The sequence below is a fragment of the Canis lupus genome, chromosome 17, assembly GCF_048164855.1.
Source record: "Canis lupus baileyi chromosome 17, mCanLup2.hap1, whole genome shotgun sequence".
Taxonomy (NCBI): Eukaryota; Metazoa; Chordata; class Mammalia; order Carnivora; family Canidae; genus Canis; species Canis lupus.
In genome coordinates, this window is record NC_132854.1 from 52,611,574 (window position 1) to 52,631,385 (window position 19,812).

General features: G+C 35.4%; 1 protein-coding gene across 4 annotated transcripts in view; it reads right to left on the minus strand.

The window, feature by feature from the left end:
* Nucleotides 1–19,812, minus strand: part of VWA8 (von Willebrand factor A domain containing 8) — a 353,412-nt gene that overhangs the window by 309,309 nt on the left and 24,291 nt on the right. For 2 of the 4 annotated variants that reach the window (XR_012010082.1, XM_072782924.1), the window contains exon 3: nucleotides 3,318–3,448. The exons of the other annotated variants lie outside the window; for them this stretch is intronic. Coding sequence is in view for 1 of the 2 variants with exons in the window: in XM_072782924.1 (XP_072639025.1) it covers nucleotides 3,318–3,448 (131 nt within the window). In the remaining variant the exon portion in view is untranslated. The remainder of the gene's footprint in view (nucleotides 1–3,317; nucleotides 3,449–19,812) is intronic. 4 annotated transcript variants of the gene reach the window in all.

The following is a 19,812-nucleotide window of genomic DNA, read 5'->3' on the forward strand; positions in this document are numbered from 1 at the left end:
ATGCCACTGCCCTAGAGAAAAGCATCTTAAATGTTATTCTGAATTAAAACCTTCTGAGTCTTAGCTTTGAGAAAAATGCAAAACATTGAGCATTCATCAAAACATGCATGTACCTCTCTTCAGAGCTCTACTTTTGCTGCACCCAATAGTTTACTACTTAATAATGATTTACTTTTTAAGCAATAATAATCATAATCAGATCTTATCTTATTATCTTCTATACAATTCTTTTCAAATACCATGAGTGATGGCTTGCCGACTTGCTTTTTTTCACAAATGAGAGCCATTTCAGTAAGTAATGTTCACCTTTTTTTAAAAGGGCATCTAAATTAATGTAGTCCACTTACCAAGGTTTTCCAACCTTACATAATACACTGGGTTCACACTTTACCAAGTGTGAAAATAAGGTAAATATCAATAGTGAGATTAACAGAAGAGGGAAAGAAAACAAACATAGCTATTCAAGAAGGACAAAGATGAAAGGATGAAGGGGAGGAGGAGAGGGAAAAAGAATTCTTTCACAAAAAACAAACACTTTTGGTTTAAAGAGGAAACCATCCAGAATTCACTTCTTTTAGAATTTATTCATCCCTAATGTCATTTTGCCATACATGTGACAATCATGCACAAAAAGTTTTTAACATTATCCTTCATTTTACAACACTGAATTAAAAACAACAATGCTCTCCAATTGAATAAGGCATACAACATGTTGTTATTAAACAGGAAGAACAAATTAATTTACTGAAGTATAAAGAAAAAAATTGAATGAGCATGCCATTCATGGTAGAAGAGGATATTTCCACACAACAGAATGTTTTTTTCTCTGCCTCATCTCCATGTGATACTGATAAAAATAGGTTATTGTTGTCATTTTGTTCTTAGAAAATATGCTTGTTCCCATGCACCCATAAATTTAAGTATGTATGGAAAAAAGAAAGCATTTTAAACAGAGAAAGCATACGTCACAGTGGTGAAGATACGGTAATATCAAACAATATTTTTCTTTTTTTTTAAGATTTTATTTATTTATTCATGAGAGACACAGAGAGAGAGAGAGAGAGAGAGAGAGAGAGAGAGAGGCAGAGACACAGGCAGAGGGAGAAGCAGGCTCCATGCAGGGAGCCCGAGGTGGGACTCGAACCCGGGACTCCAGGATCAGGCCCTGGGCTGAAGGCGGCGCTAAACCGCTGAGCCACCCAGAGATCCCCCAAACAATATTTTTCTAAAGAAGAATGAACTGCCTGTGAAAGCACACTTGGACTAAAGCAGCAACTTCTCTGGTTAGTGGACACCCCCTTCTTGCTTCTGGAACACATCACTGGTGCCATAATATCTGTTTCACTGACTAGGTGAATGTGACTACTGAAAAACGCTGTCAAAACTGGTTGACAAGGTCATAGATACCTCTTGTTAAATTGTACCATGGTAACAACCCAAACTGCCACACCAAGAATATCATCCTCTGTCTTGACAGTTTCCTGGGTTTCTTCCTCGGGCCAGACAAACACCAAAGTCTCCCCAGCTGCTACTTCCCAGTAAAGGTCTGAGCAAGTTCACACACAGTACCAGGAGCAGCAGATGGAGGAAGCAGCAGTGGTCTGTTGAATCTTTTTGAGCTATCTATAAAACTCCCTCTGTGTGAATTAAATATAAAATAAACACAGCTATCAAATTATTTCTACTTAATTTCTCACTGGTTCAGTGGGCTTACCCCCAAATCTCTGTCTGTAAAGACTTCAACTCCTCTGGATATTACTAGGCATAGGATCTTATATCTAATGGCAACAAACCCACTGCAGAGTTTGTAGGGCAGCTTAGGCTATTAAGTTTTCCTATGTGTATTTTCACATCTTAAAGCTGCCTCAGCTCTGTTTCATAATTTAAAGTGTGTATTTTTAAAGATACAAGTTTCACACTCACAGACTTATACTGCATTTCTGAATCAACAAGACTCCCATAATCTCCTAGCCTTTCTCATTCCACATTCCTAACAAGCTTCAGGATCTTGCCAGAAACAAAATCAAAGTGAGATATCCTGATCTTTGATATGAACCAGGTAGAGCGATTCTCAGTAGCTGACTTGGTATTACTAAACAAGACACTTTTACCTTGTTTGTTAATAAAATGAAGATAATACTGTGATGTTCTATTATGCCTCACAAACTGGTTATAGGAACAAACAAAAGATATGAAAGGTATGGGTTCGAAGGAGTTAAGTTCTGATTTGTCCAATGTATTTTTATCGCCCTCACCCTACATGATTTTGGAAGTACCAAAATAAATTTACCACTGAAATAAAACAGTACACGAAGCATATTTCAGTAGCACAGAAATCAATTCTTTAATATCAAGTAACACAAGGAAGTTTAAAGCAAAGTTCTTCTCTTCATCCTACAAAGTATCTTCAGACAGAACTTCAGCTGATAGCATTCTTCTGCCCATCGATAGAACAATGCCTATTAATGCTGGCAAAGTAGGGGGAAAAAAGTCTTGTACAATTTTTTTTCATTTGTGTTGAAAATTTAATATTTCAATTCACCTCACAATCATACTCAGAGAACTACAAACATTTAAGAGGATAACAGGTCAAAAAGAGGTTTGAAGTCCATCATATAGTAGCTGGATAAAGCTTGAGTGAGCTATTTAATAAACTTGTTTTTTCATCTATTTAAAGGGAAAAAAGCATGTAACACATAGAGATATTTTACAAACCACAGGCTCCCTTTAAGGATCATATAACATCAAAAAGTCAAGAAAATTTGTTTGGCTTTTTAAAATGTGGATTTGAGATAAAAGAATAGTCCCTGAGTAATACAAAACTCAGTTTTCTTTTGTAATCTCAGAGTTTATGATCCTATCTGCCACTCATTGCCTGAATTTATATTTCTTTTTTTTTTAAGATTTTATTTATTTATGAGAGACAGAGAGAGAGGCAGAGACACATGTGAGGGAGAAACAGGCTCCATGCAGGGAGTCTGATGAAGGACTTGATCCCCAGACCCAGGGATCACGCTCTGAGCCAAAGGCAGACAGACACTGAGCCATCTAGGCATCCCAATTTATATTTCTCTTTTTTACCAGAGGTTGAGAACTTTTTAGTTACAGTAAAAATATCCTACTGCTATGAAAGATAAATGTACATTTCCTTCCCAGATAACTTATTCCAAACTCTTTATTCAACAAATCATCTTTCAACATGAGAATTTTTTTCAAGTAATGAGTAATCCCGATATTTTTGTAAATTCTTAGTTTATTTTAGAATATCACTAATCCAAATTAAGATCCTTAGGAATCCATAAAAATTGATTGCTCACCAGGTACTGCATAGCAATAGACCGTCGAAGAGGCCCAGGAGGTCCTATTAGAAAGACATCTTGCCCTAAAAGATCCTTCTGCATCATCCATTTTAGATGCTGAATTACAGATTGAACCACAGAGTCTGAAACTTCAAGGGGGAAAGAAAGATAAAATGAAATGCAAATCAGAGTACTACTTATAAATCTCCAAGCAATAAATGCATATAGTCTATTATATTTTAAAAAGCATATTTATCTATCTGTATACACATACACATTCATTGATATATACACCTGGTGAATTCTCACACTGCTCACACACAATAAAACCATTGTTATTAAGGTTAAAACAGGACAAAGTTTATGATCTCACGAAGAATCATATAATCCCACATTTAAAAGCTTGTAAGAACATTTGAATGATCACCTATAATGTCACCAAAGAAATAAAAGTGATTTTCAAGGGTGATATAAGGAACTAGAATCAATACCACAATTTTATAGCCCAATACTTTTGTTCTAAAAAGGGGACATGATCAAATCATCCCAGACAAGTCATGGTTATCATATTTTTTTTAAGATTTTATTTATTCATGAGAGACAGAGAGAGAGAGAGAGAGAGAGCGCGCATCAGAGGGAGAAGCAGGCTCCATGCAGGGAGCCTGATGTGGGACTCAATCCCGGGTCTCCAGGATCAGGCCCTGAGCTGAAGGCGGTGCTAAACTGCTGAGCCACCCGGGCTGCCCTGGTTATCATATTCTTTAAAAATTTAAGAAAACTATATTATAACTTTAAGTTGGCAATAGGTTGTGAGGGCTCACAGTAGAAGACGACTTCATTCCAATGCCCATCTAAGTCTACTGTTAAACCACCCATCAATCTGCTCATTTTCTGCCTAAGCATTCTGTAAATGTTTGAAGTAATACAATTAACTTGTGCTTGCTCATTTGTAAATCACCAGCGGCCCAGGAAGTGCATTCCTAGGTACATAAGAAAAACTCTTTTCCTTATACCTCAGGAGACATATGGAATACTCACAGAATGTTATTCAAAACCGAATATAACAAAGAAATATAAAACAATCATTTTTTTAAAAATTAAAATACAACTGGAGACTGGAAATGGATGAAATGCACATAAAAGAATATTACAAAAATATAACAAAAATGGAATGAACTACCACTACTTCCAATAATATGTTTAAGGTTTTTTTAAAAAAAAATATTTATTTATTTACTTGAGAAAAAGAGAGTGAGGGGGAAAGAGAGGGAAAGGGAGAGAGACAGAGAGAGAGAGAGAGTGCACCTGCGCACATAAGCTGGGGAAGGGGCAGAGGAAGAGGAAGTAGCAGACTCCCTACTGAGCAGGGAGCCTAGTGTGGGGGCTTGATCCCATGACCTGAGATCATGACTCTAGTGGAAAGCAGACGCTTAACTGACTGAGCCACCCAGGCACCCCAACATATTTAACTCTTAAAAGGTATAGTAATATTAAAAAACAAAAAAGGTGTAGTATTCAGTGAAAAAACTAAGTCACAGAATAAATCTCATATGATACTACTTTGATAATGCTCAATACACTAGCAAATTAAACTTATTAGAAGTAACTATATGTATAATAAAATAATGCTTGAGAAGCAAAAAAGCAAGAGAATGATAAATTGAGGATAATGGATACTTGGGCAGGGAATTAGATTCTCATGGAGATCTTCAATGGTGTTTGGTAATATTCTAGTTCCTAGATTGAATGTGGGTTACAGTGTTTCCTTTACTATTGTGTTGCATTTTACACATAAATACATACATATATACATATACATATACATATATGTATATCCTAAAAGTCCTTTATATGTGTTGAATATATACCATATTTTTTATACTTTGTTTAATCCCCCAGTGAGGTCATGAAAGAATTCAAAGATTAAACTAAGAACACTTACCAAGGCTAAAGCTGTGCTTACCCCACCAACCCCAACAGCACAACCTTACAAGTATAGTCTACTCCCCTACCCACAAAGCTAATGATTAATCATTGGAAAAAATAAAGATGAATTTCTGATTTTCTTATTCATGGTGAGATGACCAAGAACAAGGTTTGGGGCAGCAGGGCTGGTTTGTCATGTCACTGGGATCACATTAAAACATTCTATAATTTCCCCAAACCAAGTGCCCCTATGTCTGAACATCAGGAGACTCATCATCTAAGTGGAAGTGCTTGGCTTCTCTCCTGTCCTCTATGAATCCTCAACAACATGCACAAGGGAGCATATTACCCACAAGGAGGCAAAAACTGATCCTTGGAAGAGGGGCTGAAAAAAATTCTTAGGGACACCTGGGTGGCTCAGTGGTTAAGTGCCTGCCTTTGGCCCAGAGCATGATCCTGGAGCCCCAGAATCGAGTCCCACATCGGGCTCCCTGCATGGAGCCTGCTTCTCCCTCTGCCTGTGTCTCTGCCTCTGTCTCTCATGAATAAATAAATATATTTTTTAAAAATCTTAGATGTTACAATGGTCTGTTGTCCACTAAAGGCATATCGTATGTAAGATATATAGTTTATCTGTGGTATTGACATTTCATGAGATTGGAGAAAGACAACTGGGGGGTAAATATCCTCAGAAGAGCAAAAACGAAAAACAGATTGACAAACACTGCTCTAAGACCTAGACCATTTAGAATCTACCGAGGCGCTTCACGATGCTATGGAAGCAATTCACCTGAGATTGGAGATTCAACTTAATTTATAAATATTAATTGTCCACTTAAACTATTTTCTTTCCTACTTTAGGCTTAATTCCATCTTTGTGATATATTGTCTACTTTTTCTTATTTCAAGATGAGTCATTCTGTTTGCTGTTTAAGAAAATAATTAAGAAGCTCTAACTTTTCTATTATAAAATTACACAATGTTCCCTATCCTACAGATCTACTAACTCTTCTTATGCCAATATCAAATACATAATTAAAAACATAAACACTTTAGGGATTTTTTTCTTTATGTTTTTACAAATCCCAGCTTTGGCCACAGGCCCTGTCTACACTGTCCTTACAGTTTGGTTTCAACCCTTTGTATTCAGCTTTGGCAATGTGCCTGACCTTCCATTACCTGGACTTGACTATTTAAGATATGACATCTCCAAAGTTATAGAAGGTAAAGCCAAGTTGGTTTCTTCAGCTTCCTCCCACTGTTTATTATTTATAACTATCTGTAACTATTCATAATCACAGTCTCTATTTAGTTCCATTCTATTTTGAATGCCTTGACCTTGGAACTATATACATTTTCAAAACGTTTTTAAAGTTGAATGCAGCAGTTTCTAATCAAATGTGAGGTTTGCCCCTCACAAGTTGTCAGTGTCAATAAAGTGCTGAGGTTTAGGAATATTTTTTTCTTTTTAGCACACTCGTAAAGAATCAATTATACCTATAATTACGGAGCAGTTTGTATACCATGTACTTTCTTAAGTACAAGAGAAAGGCATGGAGTTATTTAAAGTAGGAATCCTGGTAACTGAGTTTAATTTTGTGTATGCTCAGGAGTACCTCACTCAACACGATCCTCATGTTGAGATCCACTGGCCTAAGGCACATCTGACAATTCTCAGCAATCCTTTCCTCTACTCTTGCCACTCAACCATGGTTCTCAACTAGTGGCAAAACTGCCACCACTGTATGCCTGCCAGAAGGCATTTGGAAATGTCTGGGGGTAATTTTAGTTGTTGCAAAGCTTTCGAGGATGAGGGATAATCTGGAACACTATTGACATTTAATGATACTAAATACAATGTCCAAGACAATTCCATATGCGCAATACGTCAATGGCACTCTTGTTGAGAAATACAGTGCCTGGGTTTGTTTTTTTTCCCCAAGGTTTCTGTTGCTTGCGTACCACTAATGAGTTTATTTCTAATTAGTCACAATTAAGCCCTGAGGAAGAGCTCCTCTTAGTTTCCTCTAGCTTCTGAAAAATGAAATTGTCAGGGAGGCAAGTCAATAGTGAAAAAGTTTGGATTGAGCTGCTAGGTACCAAGAGATCTAAGGCTCTCATCACATTTCAGTTCTATGTAAGTTTCTTTCGTACAGCTGGCCTTGTAGTCTATACTCTACCTCCAGTAAGACTTCTCTTTTCCCTTACTTTTTCCTTCCCCAATAGACAGGGATAATAATAATAATAATAATAATAATAATAATAATAATAGAAGAAGAAGACGACGACAACAACGACGAAGACAACAGGGATAATAATAGCCATAATTTATTGCATCCTTTTCATGTACCAGGTGAAAATACAAATGATTTTTCATACAGGATCTCTTTTGGAACTCACAACCACCCTGGGAGATAGACTATACTGTGTCAGGATACAGAATCAGGCCAAACTGTTCAAATCCCAACTCTGCTGTTTACTAGCTTTGTAAACATCAGTTATTTCAACACTCTGTGCTCAGTTTCTCCAGCTGTATAACAGATATAACAAATGTACTTATTTATAAGGCTATAATGAAGATTAAATCAGGCACTTAGAACAGTGTGTGGTAATAGTGCCATATAAGCATTCTTTAAATATTCATTACCTACCTTTCACGAATAAGAAAATCAAAGTTCTTGAGGTGCTATCATTTACCCACAGTTCCTAAGCATATAAACCAGGACCTAGACCTAAGCTTTTGAGTTCAAAGTCTGCACTTTAGCCATTATGTCCTATTGCCCCTCCAAAATCTTTTTAACAGGCACTATCTTCAGATCCAAGACTTTCCCTACAAGTGTGAGCCTCATGGGGCTACATCAAATTTAACGGACTTGCTTTTCTGGACATTAATTCTATTTCTTGGCTTTTGAGGAGGACAATGATATCATGCTTTACTTCTTTTATTGAAATTTCCAATTCATTTTGTTGTTTACATTATGAGAGGACTTGTTTTTCTTAAAAAAAAAAAAAAAAGAAAAGAAAGAGAAAGAGGGAACTCTCATTTTTTATTCATATTTTAGCATAGTCTATTTTGTCAAAGAAAATATTTAATTTGTCAAAAAATTGTATTACACTACTGAAAGAAAGCATCATGTACTGCTGTGTGGTGTGTCTGTGGTGTATTTTACATTAATGCTTAAAACTAGCTGTATTTTTAGGATGGCCTCAAAAAACCATGAGTCATACTTAAAAGCATTCCAGAAATAGAAACAAGATGTAAGACTGTACATTACGAACATCTGCAAAACAAACTGCCAAACTGCCATGCATAACCTAATATAAACACAGCCCTGTGCTCAAGAGAAAACCCTGACTTCAATGTTTTTAGGCACAAGATGCTACCTTCCAGAAGTCCACATAATGATAAACTGATGTCAAAATAATACCAGAGAGCTTGATCCTATATTCTAACATTTCCTTCCCTATGTAAAAATAAAACATCTGGTTCATGTTGGGCTACATTCCATATTCAATCCCTAGCCAATACTTTTTTCAAAAAAAAAAATATGTACTATTTTTGCCCAGGCATATTCAAGGGCTTTAAAATAAGTCTATTAAAGGAATCCAGATTATAATTTTCTCCCTCCCCAGACTTAAATTTGTCATACATGTAAAGATTAAAATTAAATTTTCAGAAAATTATGCATAGTTCTAATTTCATTATAATAAGTCCTTTAAAACTAGTGATGTTTTCTAAGCATCTCAAGGAGCAACATATTATAATGGAGGGGAAAAAAAAGGCTTTGAAGCCAAACAAACCTAGTTGTGATTTCTCATCCTGTCCTTTATCAGTGTCCTTGGACAAGAATTCTGAATCTTCTGGGCTTAAGTTTTCTTATTTTCAAAAGAGTAGTACTAATAACACTTATCATATATGACTATTATGAGGATTACAGGTAAAGCACCATGTCAAACCCCTCAGCCAGTGAGAACCACCAAAGGAAAGATATTAAAGCCTTATCCTCACCTGCAAAATCCTCAACCTGATGTGCATCCTAGACAGCAGGCTGCACAGTGTGGATTTGGTGGTAATGAATGGGCTTCTGGATTTATACTCAAATAACCTTCTGGACCTAGAGCCCACCCTGAAGAAATAAAGGAGAAAGGAACCCAATATTTACCACACCCCTAACTAGTAGAGCTTATGTTAGGTATTCTTCATGGCATTTTATTTTACACACCACAGTTATCCTACAAAATAGTATAGAAAGAATTTGAACCCAAGCCTGCCACACACCCCTGCATTCATTCCTACCACATCATGAGAGATTTCAAAAGAATCACATCTAATCTTACTGCAAGTATACTTTCATTTACTAAATAATCACCTATCACTCTACTTGGATAAAATGGACGTCAAAGTAAAAACATACAGTATGTTTAGAACTGAAATCCTCATTATTTACCATAGGCTAACTTAACTAAGAAATTAAATCATTCACATAACTACATTTGTTAAGGAGCTACTATATAGGCTTAGCACCAAGAACACAAAAACGAATATTAATAAGGTCCTCTAAATGTGTCAAAGGAAAACAATGCATATATATATAAAGCCTCAGTTTACATGAACCCATTCATCTATAATGTAGACTGATGAGTCTGATCCAATATAGCTATAATCAAAAAAAATTTTTTAGATTTTATTTATTTATTCATCAGAGAACGAGAGAGACAGAGACATAGGCAGAGGGAGAAAGAGGCTCCCTGATGTGGAACTCGATCCTGGAACTCCAGGATCATGCCCCAAGCCAAAAGCAGATGCTCAACCGCTGAGCCACCCAGGAGTCCCACTATAATCAAAATTAAATGAGAAGTACATGGGATCCCGGGGTGGCTCGGCGGTTTGGCGTCTGCCTTTGGCCCGGGGTGCGATCCTGGAGTCCTGGGATTGAGTACCGCATCGGGCTCCCGGCATGGAGCCTGCTTCTCCTTCCTCCTGTGTCTCTGCCTCTCTCTCTGTCTATCACTTTAACTAATAAACAAACAAACAAACAAATAAATAAATAGGAAGTACAATATTGGCCAGCACAGTACTCAGCATAGAAAGGGCATCCAATTTTTGTTAAAACAGGAAAAACACACCAAAATTCATTAAATAAATGGAAGCATATTCTTGTGCAATGGTTGTCAAGCTGTTTTTTTTGTGTAAAGATATCAGAATAAGACTATATATATACACATATATATGCATGTTTTTCTTGTATTTGCATACAGAAATACAGAAAAGATACCCCTGAAACTAATAATATGGCAATATTATTTCATAATATTTGGCATATATATTATGCCAATAATATGGCATAATATTTCATAATAGTATGAATGGCAACAGAGGTGAAACTAAGATTTCTCAATGTGCACTTTTTTATATTGTTTTGGTTTCTGAACCACATAAATGTATTATTTCTGGGCAGCCCGGGTGGCTCAGCGGTTTAGCGCCGCCTTCAGCCCAGGGCCTGATCCTGGAGACCCAGGATTGAGTCCCACGTCGGGCTCCCTGCATGGGGCCTGCTTCTCCCTCTGCCTGTGTCTCTGCCTCTGTCTCTGCCTCTCTCTCTCTGTGTCTGTCATGAATAAATAAATACTTTAAAAAATGTATTATTTCTACAAAAAAATAATGTTACCTTTTTTAAGTCAAGTTTTAGAAAATATTTGAGATAGGAAAATTTCTGTAATTTAATGCATTATGAAAATGATCACAAAATTGTACATATAGAACATTTTCCTAAATAATGTATGTAAATAGTCATTCATAAAAACACTGTGTAGATTTATTTATAAGATTTGACTCACACGAAGTATGTTTTCTGACCAAAATTAAATTGGAAATTAATGATAAAAGTATCTTTGGAAAATCTCCAAATATTTAGAAACTAAATAGCACACTTGTGAATAACACATCAGGTCAAAGAAGAAAAAAGGGAAATTGCCAACCACATGGAACAAAGAAAGTGAAAACACAATGTATCAAAATTTATGGCATGCCAGGAAAGCAGTATTTAAGGAAAATTTTATAGCACTAAATGCTTATATGGAGAAGAAGGAAGGATTTCAAGTTAATCACCTCAGCTTCTACCTTAAGATACCAGAAAAAGAGCAAGTTAAACCCAAAGAAATGCAATTTATACTGATCAGAGCTTAAATCAATGAAATAGAAAATAAAATAATTTTTTTAAAAATCAACGAAACCAAAGGCTCATTCTTTGAGAATATCAATAAAATTGACAAATCAGGAAAGACAGAAGAAACAAATTAACAAAATCAGGAATATGAGATGGGGGTTGACATGAGTACAGATATTTCCAATACTGAAAGGAGAATCAGTGAATATTATGAAAAGTTTTATGCCAATACATTCTACAACTTAGATGAAATGGACAAATTCCTTGAAAAACAAATTCCTTAAAAAAGTCAGCTCTTCTTGGGGTACCTGGGTGATTGAGTTGATTAAGCATCCAACTCTTGGTTTCAGCTTAGGTCACAATCTTGTATTCATGGGATCCAGCCCTGTGTCTAGCTGGGCACTGAGCATGGAGCCTGCTTGAGATTCTCTGTCTCTCCTCTCCCTTGGTCCCTCCTCTCCCCCCACCCACTCTCGCAAGCACATGCTTGCCACTCTCTCTCTCTCTCTTAAAAAGAAAAAAAAAAAAGGCAGCTGTTTTTCAGCTAATACAAGAAAAGTTAACTTCAATAGCTATATCGAACAAAGAAATTGAATTAGTTAAAAATCTTCCCATAAAGAAAACCCCAGGCCAAGATAGCCCCAAGGTGAAGTCTACAAAACATTTAAGGAAAAAAGCCAATTTTATACAAACTCATTCAGAAAACTAGAAAGGGGGAAACACTTCCCAATTCATTCTATGAGACCAGCATTGCCTGAATACCAAAATCTGACAAAGACATCACAAGGAAATTGTTATGGACTGAATGCATGCCTCCAAAATTCATATGTTGCGATTCTAACTCCCAACATGAGTATTAAGGGTACTTCTATGTTGAAATTAAAAAACAATACCACTTATAATAACATCAAAAAATATGAAATAGTTGAATGATGACTGACAAAATGTATACAAGACCTGTACATTGAAAACAACAAAAGGGTGCCTGCACAGGTCAGTCATTTAAAGGCCAAGGTCATGATCTCAGGATCCTGGGATCAAGCCCTATGCCAGGTTCCATGCTAGGCAAGGAGTCTGCTTAAGATTACCTCCTTCCTTCTTCCTGCCCCTTCCTGCCTGCCATGCCCTTCTATCTCAAAGAGGAAAAACAAAAAGCAAAACAAAACAAAACCATTACTGAGAGAAATTAAAGATGTAAATAAATGAGGAGATATACCTTGTTTATGGATTGAAAAGCTCAAAATTATTAAGATATCAAGTATCCCCAACATGATGTACAGATTCAATGCAATTCCAATCAAAATCTCAGCAGGCTTTTTGTGGAAACTGACAAGCTGATCCTAAAATCAGATAGATGCAAAGGACCTAGAAGCCAAAACATCTTTGTAGAAGAGCAAAGATGGAAGACTAATGTTACCTGACTCAAGACTTATTGCAATACTATAATAATCAAGATAGTGAGACTTTGGTGTCAAGGCAGGGATCAATGGAACAGTCTAGAAATAGACTTAAATTATATATGAACAACTGATTTCTGGCAAAGGTACAAAGGCAATTCAGTGGAGAAAGGATAGTCTTTTCAGGAAATGGTTCTGATATAATTAGATAACCACATGTAAAAACAAACTTTGACTCATACCTTATATAAAATGATCTTTGACCCACATCATGTATAAAAATTATTTTAACACGGATAATCTAACTAAATGTAAATTGTGTATACAACTGTCAAGACATCTAGGGAAAAAAATGTGACCTCTGGTTAGACAAAAATTTCCTAGGTATGATACCAAAACCACAATCCATAAAAGTAAAAACTGATAAATTAGATCTCACTAAAATTTAACACGTCCGCCCTTCAAAAGACACAATTAAATAACTTAAAAGACAAGTCAGGGATCCCTGGGTGGCGCAGCGGTTTGGCGCCTGCCTTTGGCCCAGGGCGCGATCCTGGAGACCACGGATCGAATCCCACGTCAGGCTCCCGGTGCATGGAGCCTGCTTCTCCCTCTGCCTATGTCTCTGCCTCTCTCTCTCTCTCTCTCTATGTGACTATCATAAATAAATAAAATTAAAAAAAAAAAAGATTTAAAAAAAAAAAAAAAGACAAGTCACCAACCAAAAGAAAATATTTGCAAGTCTTATATCTGATAAATTTCTTATATCCAGAGCATATGAAAAACTCTCAAAACAACACAAACAACCCAATTAAAAAAAAAAAGTGGGCAAAAGGTTTGAACAGATACTTCCAAAAAATATACAGATGGCAAATAAGCACATAAATAAATGCTCAACCTCACTAGTCACTAGGAAATGGAAATTAAAATTACTATAATATACCACTACATACTGATTAGAATAGCTGAAATTAAAAAGACTAGCCATACCAAGACCTGGCAAGAATGTAGAGGAACTAGAACTCTTATACATTGCTGGTAGAAATGGAAAATGACACAACTACTTTGGAAAACAGAATGGCAGTTTCCTGAAAAGTTAAATATCTACTATGTGATATAGCCATTCCACTCCTAGGTATTTACATACACGAGAAAAAAGAAAGTTTTATGTCCATATAAAGATATACATGAATGTTCAGAGCAGCTGTACTTCAAGAGCCTCAAAATAGTAACAGTGATGTCCATCAACAGATGAATGAATGAACAAACTGTAATTACTCAGCAATAAAAAGTAATGAACTATTAAGACATGCAACATGAAAGAACCTCAAAATAATTATGCTAAGTGATAGAAATCAGACAAAAACAGAGTATATATTATATGATTCCATTTATATAAAATTCTAGAAAATCCAAATATATCTACAAAGCAGATCAATGATTCCCAGAAAATGGAAGAGCCAGGGGGCATTTTAAAGGGGTACCAGTACACTTTGGGGGGTGATGAATTTATTTGATCAATATTTTAACTACGGTGATGTTTCATGGTTACATACATATATCAAAACTTATGAAACTGAAAAATAACCAACTTATTAAACTGTACATTGAAATATGAAATTTAGGGATTCCCTGGGTGGCGCAGCAGTTTAGCGCCTGCCTTTGGCCCAGGGCGCGATCCTGGAGACCTGGGATCGAATCCCACATTGGGCTCCCGGTGCATGGAGCCTGCTTCTCCCTCTGCCTATGTGTCTCTGCCTCTCTCTCTCTCTCTGTGACTATCATAAATTAAAAAAAAAAAAGAAAGAAAGAAAGAAATATGAAATTTATTGTATCTGTAAATTATACTTAGTAACATTTTTAAAAGATTAAAATATCACATTAAAATGTTAACAGAGTTTATAATTAGAGTTATAAATGATTTCAGTTTTATTCTTTTGCTTTTCAGTATTTCAGTATCCAAATTTTTTTCTATTAGTTGCATTTGATTTCTATAATAGGAACAAAAATGTGTGCATTTCTTTAGAAATACCACATTGCAAAGTAATAATAGCCATACTGGAAGTACAGAATAACTGATACACAGGGAAAGTAGTAATATGATGGGTAACATATATTAGAATATCTTGACTAATCAACAGATCACAATTTAACACCCAAAATTCAATTTGCAACTCAGCTTCTTATAAAGTTCTTATCATCCATAACATATTGTTACATTGTGATAATTTACTGAAGACATCTTTGCTGGTCTTAGGGTAGCTAGTCATATTCGTGATAAGACTATACCAACCAAAAACATAAAATAAAACCAAAGATATGACCTTTAGTATAAACACATCTCAGAAGAACCAAGAATTTTTTAGGCCCTGTCAAATGAGTCCAAGTTCTCTAAACATAAAGCATGAACTTTTTATTTCTATGACTCAGGTCATAGAAAAAGTGATTATAATAGATGTATTCTTTAGTAAGTTTCACTTTAAACATGAGGGCTTTATTAGCTATTTTTAAAGTTACAATCTAATACATACTTACTGTAATGAAGAAAAAAAAATCCAAAAATGTAAAAAGAAAAATGATCTCTCTTGACCCCTTCCATTCGCAGCCTCACTCCTAACCAAATGCCCTCAAAAAAAAATCAAAAACCTGGAGTGTAACCTTCCACACTTTTTTCTGCATACAAAAGGATGTATAATGTACCTATGAAAGGTGTTTAAGCTGTTAAAAGAAAAATAGTATCAGACTTCATATACTACCCTAAAGTCTGCTAACTTTTGTTTTTCAGTCTGCAACTTTTGCTTAACAATATGGCATGGCCACCCTCAAGGTCCACAGATAAAAATCTAACATTCCTTTTTAACAGCTCCAAAAGATTCCATAACACGGGTAAACAATAATTTATTCAACCATTCCTCTACTGACACACTCATTGCTTCTAGTTTTTGTTACTATCAATAACACCAAAATGCTACAATACATATTGTGTACCAATACCCTTTATATATTGACTTTTTTTCCTTAATGAATGGAACCTGAAAAAGAAACTGCTACATCAAGGTACACATATTTTTTATTTTAATAGTCACTACCATATTACTTTCCAAAGAAGCCCTATCAACTCACATTTCTACCAGCAATGTATGACAACACCTTTTCCCTGCAATCTTGTAGGTAATGGATAGTATAATACTTTCTGTTTTTTAAGATTTATTTGACAGAGAGCAAGTGTTCGCATGCATATGCAAGCAGGGGTAAGGGCAGAGGTAGAGAATCTTCAAGCAGACTCCCTGCTGAGTGTGGAGCTCCACACAGGGCTTGATCCTACATCCCATGAGATCATGACCTGAGCCAAAACCAAGAGTCCTATGCTCAACCGACTGAGCCACCCAGGTGCCTCTATAATACTTTTTAATCTTGGCCCAGGTGATACATGGAAATTCCTATTTTATAGTATAATTTGCATCTCTCTAACTATTAAGAAGGGTTGGAGCATACGTTCATATACTCATTGGCCACTTGGATTCCCTCTCCTGTGGCATGCCTATTTAAATTCTTTGCCTATTTTCTACTGGATGATATGATGTTTCTCATCAATTTGTAAGATATATTTGTATATTAAGGGTATTAATCCTCTATCTATCTATCATATGTGTTAGCTATCCATTAAAATGTCACTTTTTAAGGGGTTTACTACCTGAATTCATTTTCTCTTTCAAACAATGTCATCGTTAGCAGTTAAATTACCACATAGATCCAAAGAAGCCTATTTATACGTTACATAATTCAAAAATTGTGCATCTGCAATGAAAGTTGCAGAAAGCAGCAAAGAAAATAAAAGGTAACAAAATGCATCAAGAAATGCTGTCTTTAGCATGTTGCCTAGGAGAAAGGAGACGAAAGAAAATTTAGGCACTGAATGAAGGCTACTGTAGTGACTCTGGAGGAGACTTCAGGCCATGGTACACAGCTTTAAGAGTTGATGGGACTCTTCCCTTTGAGGGCTCTACTCTACAGAAATCTCAACTGAAATCTTTGTCTACAAGTAAATTTTCATGTAGTGAGTAGCAATTAGTACACTACTGAAAATAAGGCAAATCTCAAGGATCGAACGCTTTGCTCCTCAAACTATTGTTGAAGCTCTGACTCTATTCTGTAAGTGATTCTTAATTAACACCTTCCTGCAGGCCTTCTGTGTAAGCTTTGCCACTCATTCATTAAAACTGACAAGCAGCTGAAATGATCGCGGACATTATCCACAGACAAAAAAAATGACCATTTTTTCCATGCTACTGTCATTTACACGTTGATGAATTCTCAAACCTCTTGAAATTATTTACAAACATCCCTGTCCCCCAAAAAATCTTTCACATGGTCGACTTTATGCCAAAAATCACCACTTTAAAAGCACCATGTTGTAATTCTTGCATAAAACCTTTGTGTGCCCTAATTGCTTGGAAATGAGTTCAGTGTGTCCAGTAAACCTTAAACGACCTCACATATAATTGGTCCACTGACTGCAACAAGAAGATTATGTAAGGAAGCAGAAATATACTCTGAAGTCAACTTTAAAGACATCTATTAAAAACCTGCTACCCTGGAGCATAACTTCATAAGGCGAACACTGGAAGAAATACCAGCTTGATACACTATAGTTTAACTTCAAGAATAAAAGCATGAAGGAACCCTTTTTCAACAGCTAACAATTTCATCTAAGGCTTGAGATTCGGTTTTCATACAAAAAAGTAAAAATCTTCAATTACCCACTTGAACACTTGCAGGAGTGAGACTAGGGACTAAGATGGTAAGTGGGAGTTATAATGGTTAAGGCAGGAGGTGACAAGACCTAGATAATAAAAAAGCTGAAGAACAGTCTAACTCCTCTGTCTGTTATGTGCCCGGCACTGGGCTAAATGCCGTGTCCAACCCTGTTCAAGTAAGAAGCTGACGACCAACTATAAAATATAAGCATTCATTGTCTCAGTTGAATGGTCAGTGAATTAAGAAATTTTACTTTCATAAGGTAATACTGCTTTCACATGGTTCTAAACTGAATTTTAGACTACTTGAGAATATTCCCAGTCTACAGCATCTCTGTCAGCTAATAAGATCTCTGCCACTTCTATTAAAAAGATGTTAAATATGAGTATCAGGGTTCATGTTTTGACACTGTAATTTTTTATTTCTTCATTACTAGAAGACAATAATTGATTTTCAGTGCTCTTGGAAAAGACAGAAGTAAAATAGCATTGCCATGCCTCAACTATTTCAATATTTTTCAGTTTTCAATATTTTTCATACTCTTAAATTCCAAAGGAGTCACTTAACAGACCAATCTTCTCTGCATTCTCAAATTTAAAGAAAAGTAGCCAGAAATACTGTAACAGATTTTTTTTTTTTTGTAACAAATTATTAAAGAAAAATCAAACTGAAGTCAGGAAATCTGGGCTTTTGCTACTAATTAGTCCTCTGACCTCTTTCTTATGGTCCTACTTTCCTGATTATGAAATGAGTTTCAAAGAGGATAATAATTGCTAAAGTTCCTTTTCTTAACAAAAGTCTGTCTTTTTATGTTTCATTTAAAAATGTTAAATATGCAAATAGCAAAGAGTTAAATGGAAGCATAAATATGGGTAGGAAAGTAACAGGGTATCAAACTTCAACAAAACACCATTTTCAAAATATAAAGTAACTCCAAAAGAGGTTAAAAAATAATATAGATATTAATTATAAATATATATCAATCATAAAAATAATATATATAGATATATATCTCAAAGTTCTCTCATAACCAAAATCCATTATCCCCAACCAGTCATGTAATAGCAAGAGTAAAGCCAAACAACTATGGCTTTTCCGTCATGGAAACAGTCCCTGAGAGAGAGAGAAGTAATTCAAATAATATGATACTTGAACGGAATATAGTAAATAAATGCCCCAAAACATGTTTTATTAATAAATAAATAATCAAATCCAATCAATATGTAGCAACAATATGCTTACGGAGATATTTAAGATTTTAATTGACTTATTAGCTCAGCAACTTTTCCTATTTCAAGTTAACCAACTCCCAATAGTCTTTTCCTTACAAATGGGTGCTGTTGCTCATACAAAAGACAGAAACAATGTTAATAACTTACTACTGGGTAAAACATGCTACTATCACTTTGATATACAACTATTACTATATCTAAAGATACTTGTGTTATGAATATGGTGGGAACAATGATGAACGCATAGCAAGCACAGAAAATGCAAACTGAAGTCTATACACTATCCAATTGCTTTCAATATAAACTCTCTTCTGATAAATTTCAAAGAGTAAACTACTAACAACTAAACAGAAAAGAAGTGAAAAATTTTGATTGCATAACAAATGTATGAAAACAGCAATAAAAAGTCAAAGTATGCTAAACTAGAAAATGTTGAGGGTTTTTCTTTGTTTGCTTTTCTAGGGGTTTTTTTGATGACAATATATTTGAGTTTTACTGTATTTAAAAACTGATACCTTCTATACATGGAACTTGATCTAAGCCAACCTCTACTATGCTGCCCCCAGTCATTTGCAAAATATGAAAACATGTTCATTCAAAGCCAATGTTTGTAAGACTTAAAATTGATTGATAATATTACTAAGATCACTAGTAATGATTCCCTCCAGATTCATTTTTTAAGGGTATAACTGAATGAAGATGTAGATGTTTTTAACGTATCTCTTAAGCAGAATCATACCAACCCTTAGTATTAACCATATTCAACAGTGTTACAGTCATAGGATAATGGGAAATAACGAGGAACAGAATCAGGAGATTAAGGAAATGACTGTGTCAGGGGCTCATATTTATTGAGTACTGTGTGCTGGGCACTATCTTACACATTTCACGTAGGCTATTTGATTCCTATGTGATATTTGAGGCTTATAATACATCCATTAGGTTGAAATGATTGTACCCATAGTATCAAGGAGATTTGGAGCAGTTAAAGGACTATAGAAACTCACACATGGAAGGAAGGAAGGAAGGAAGG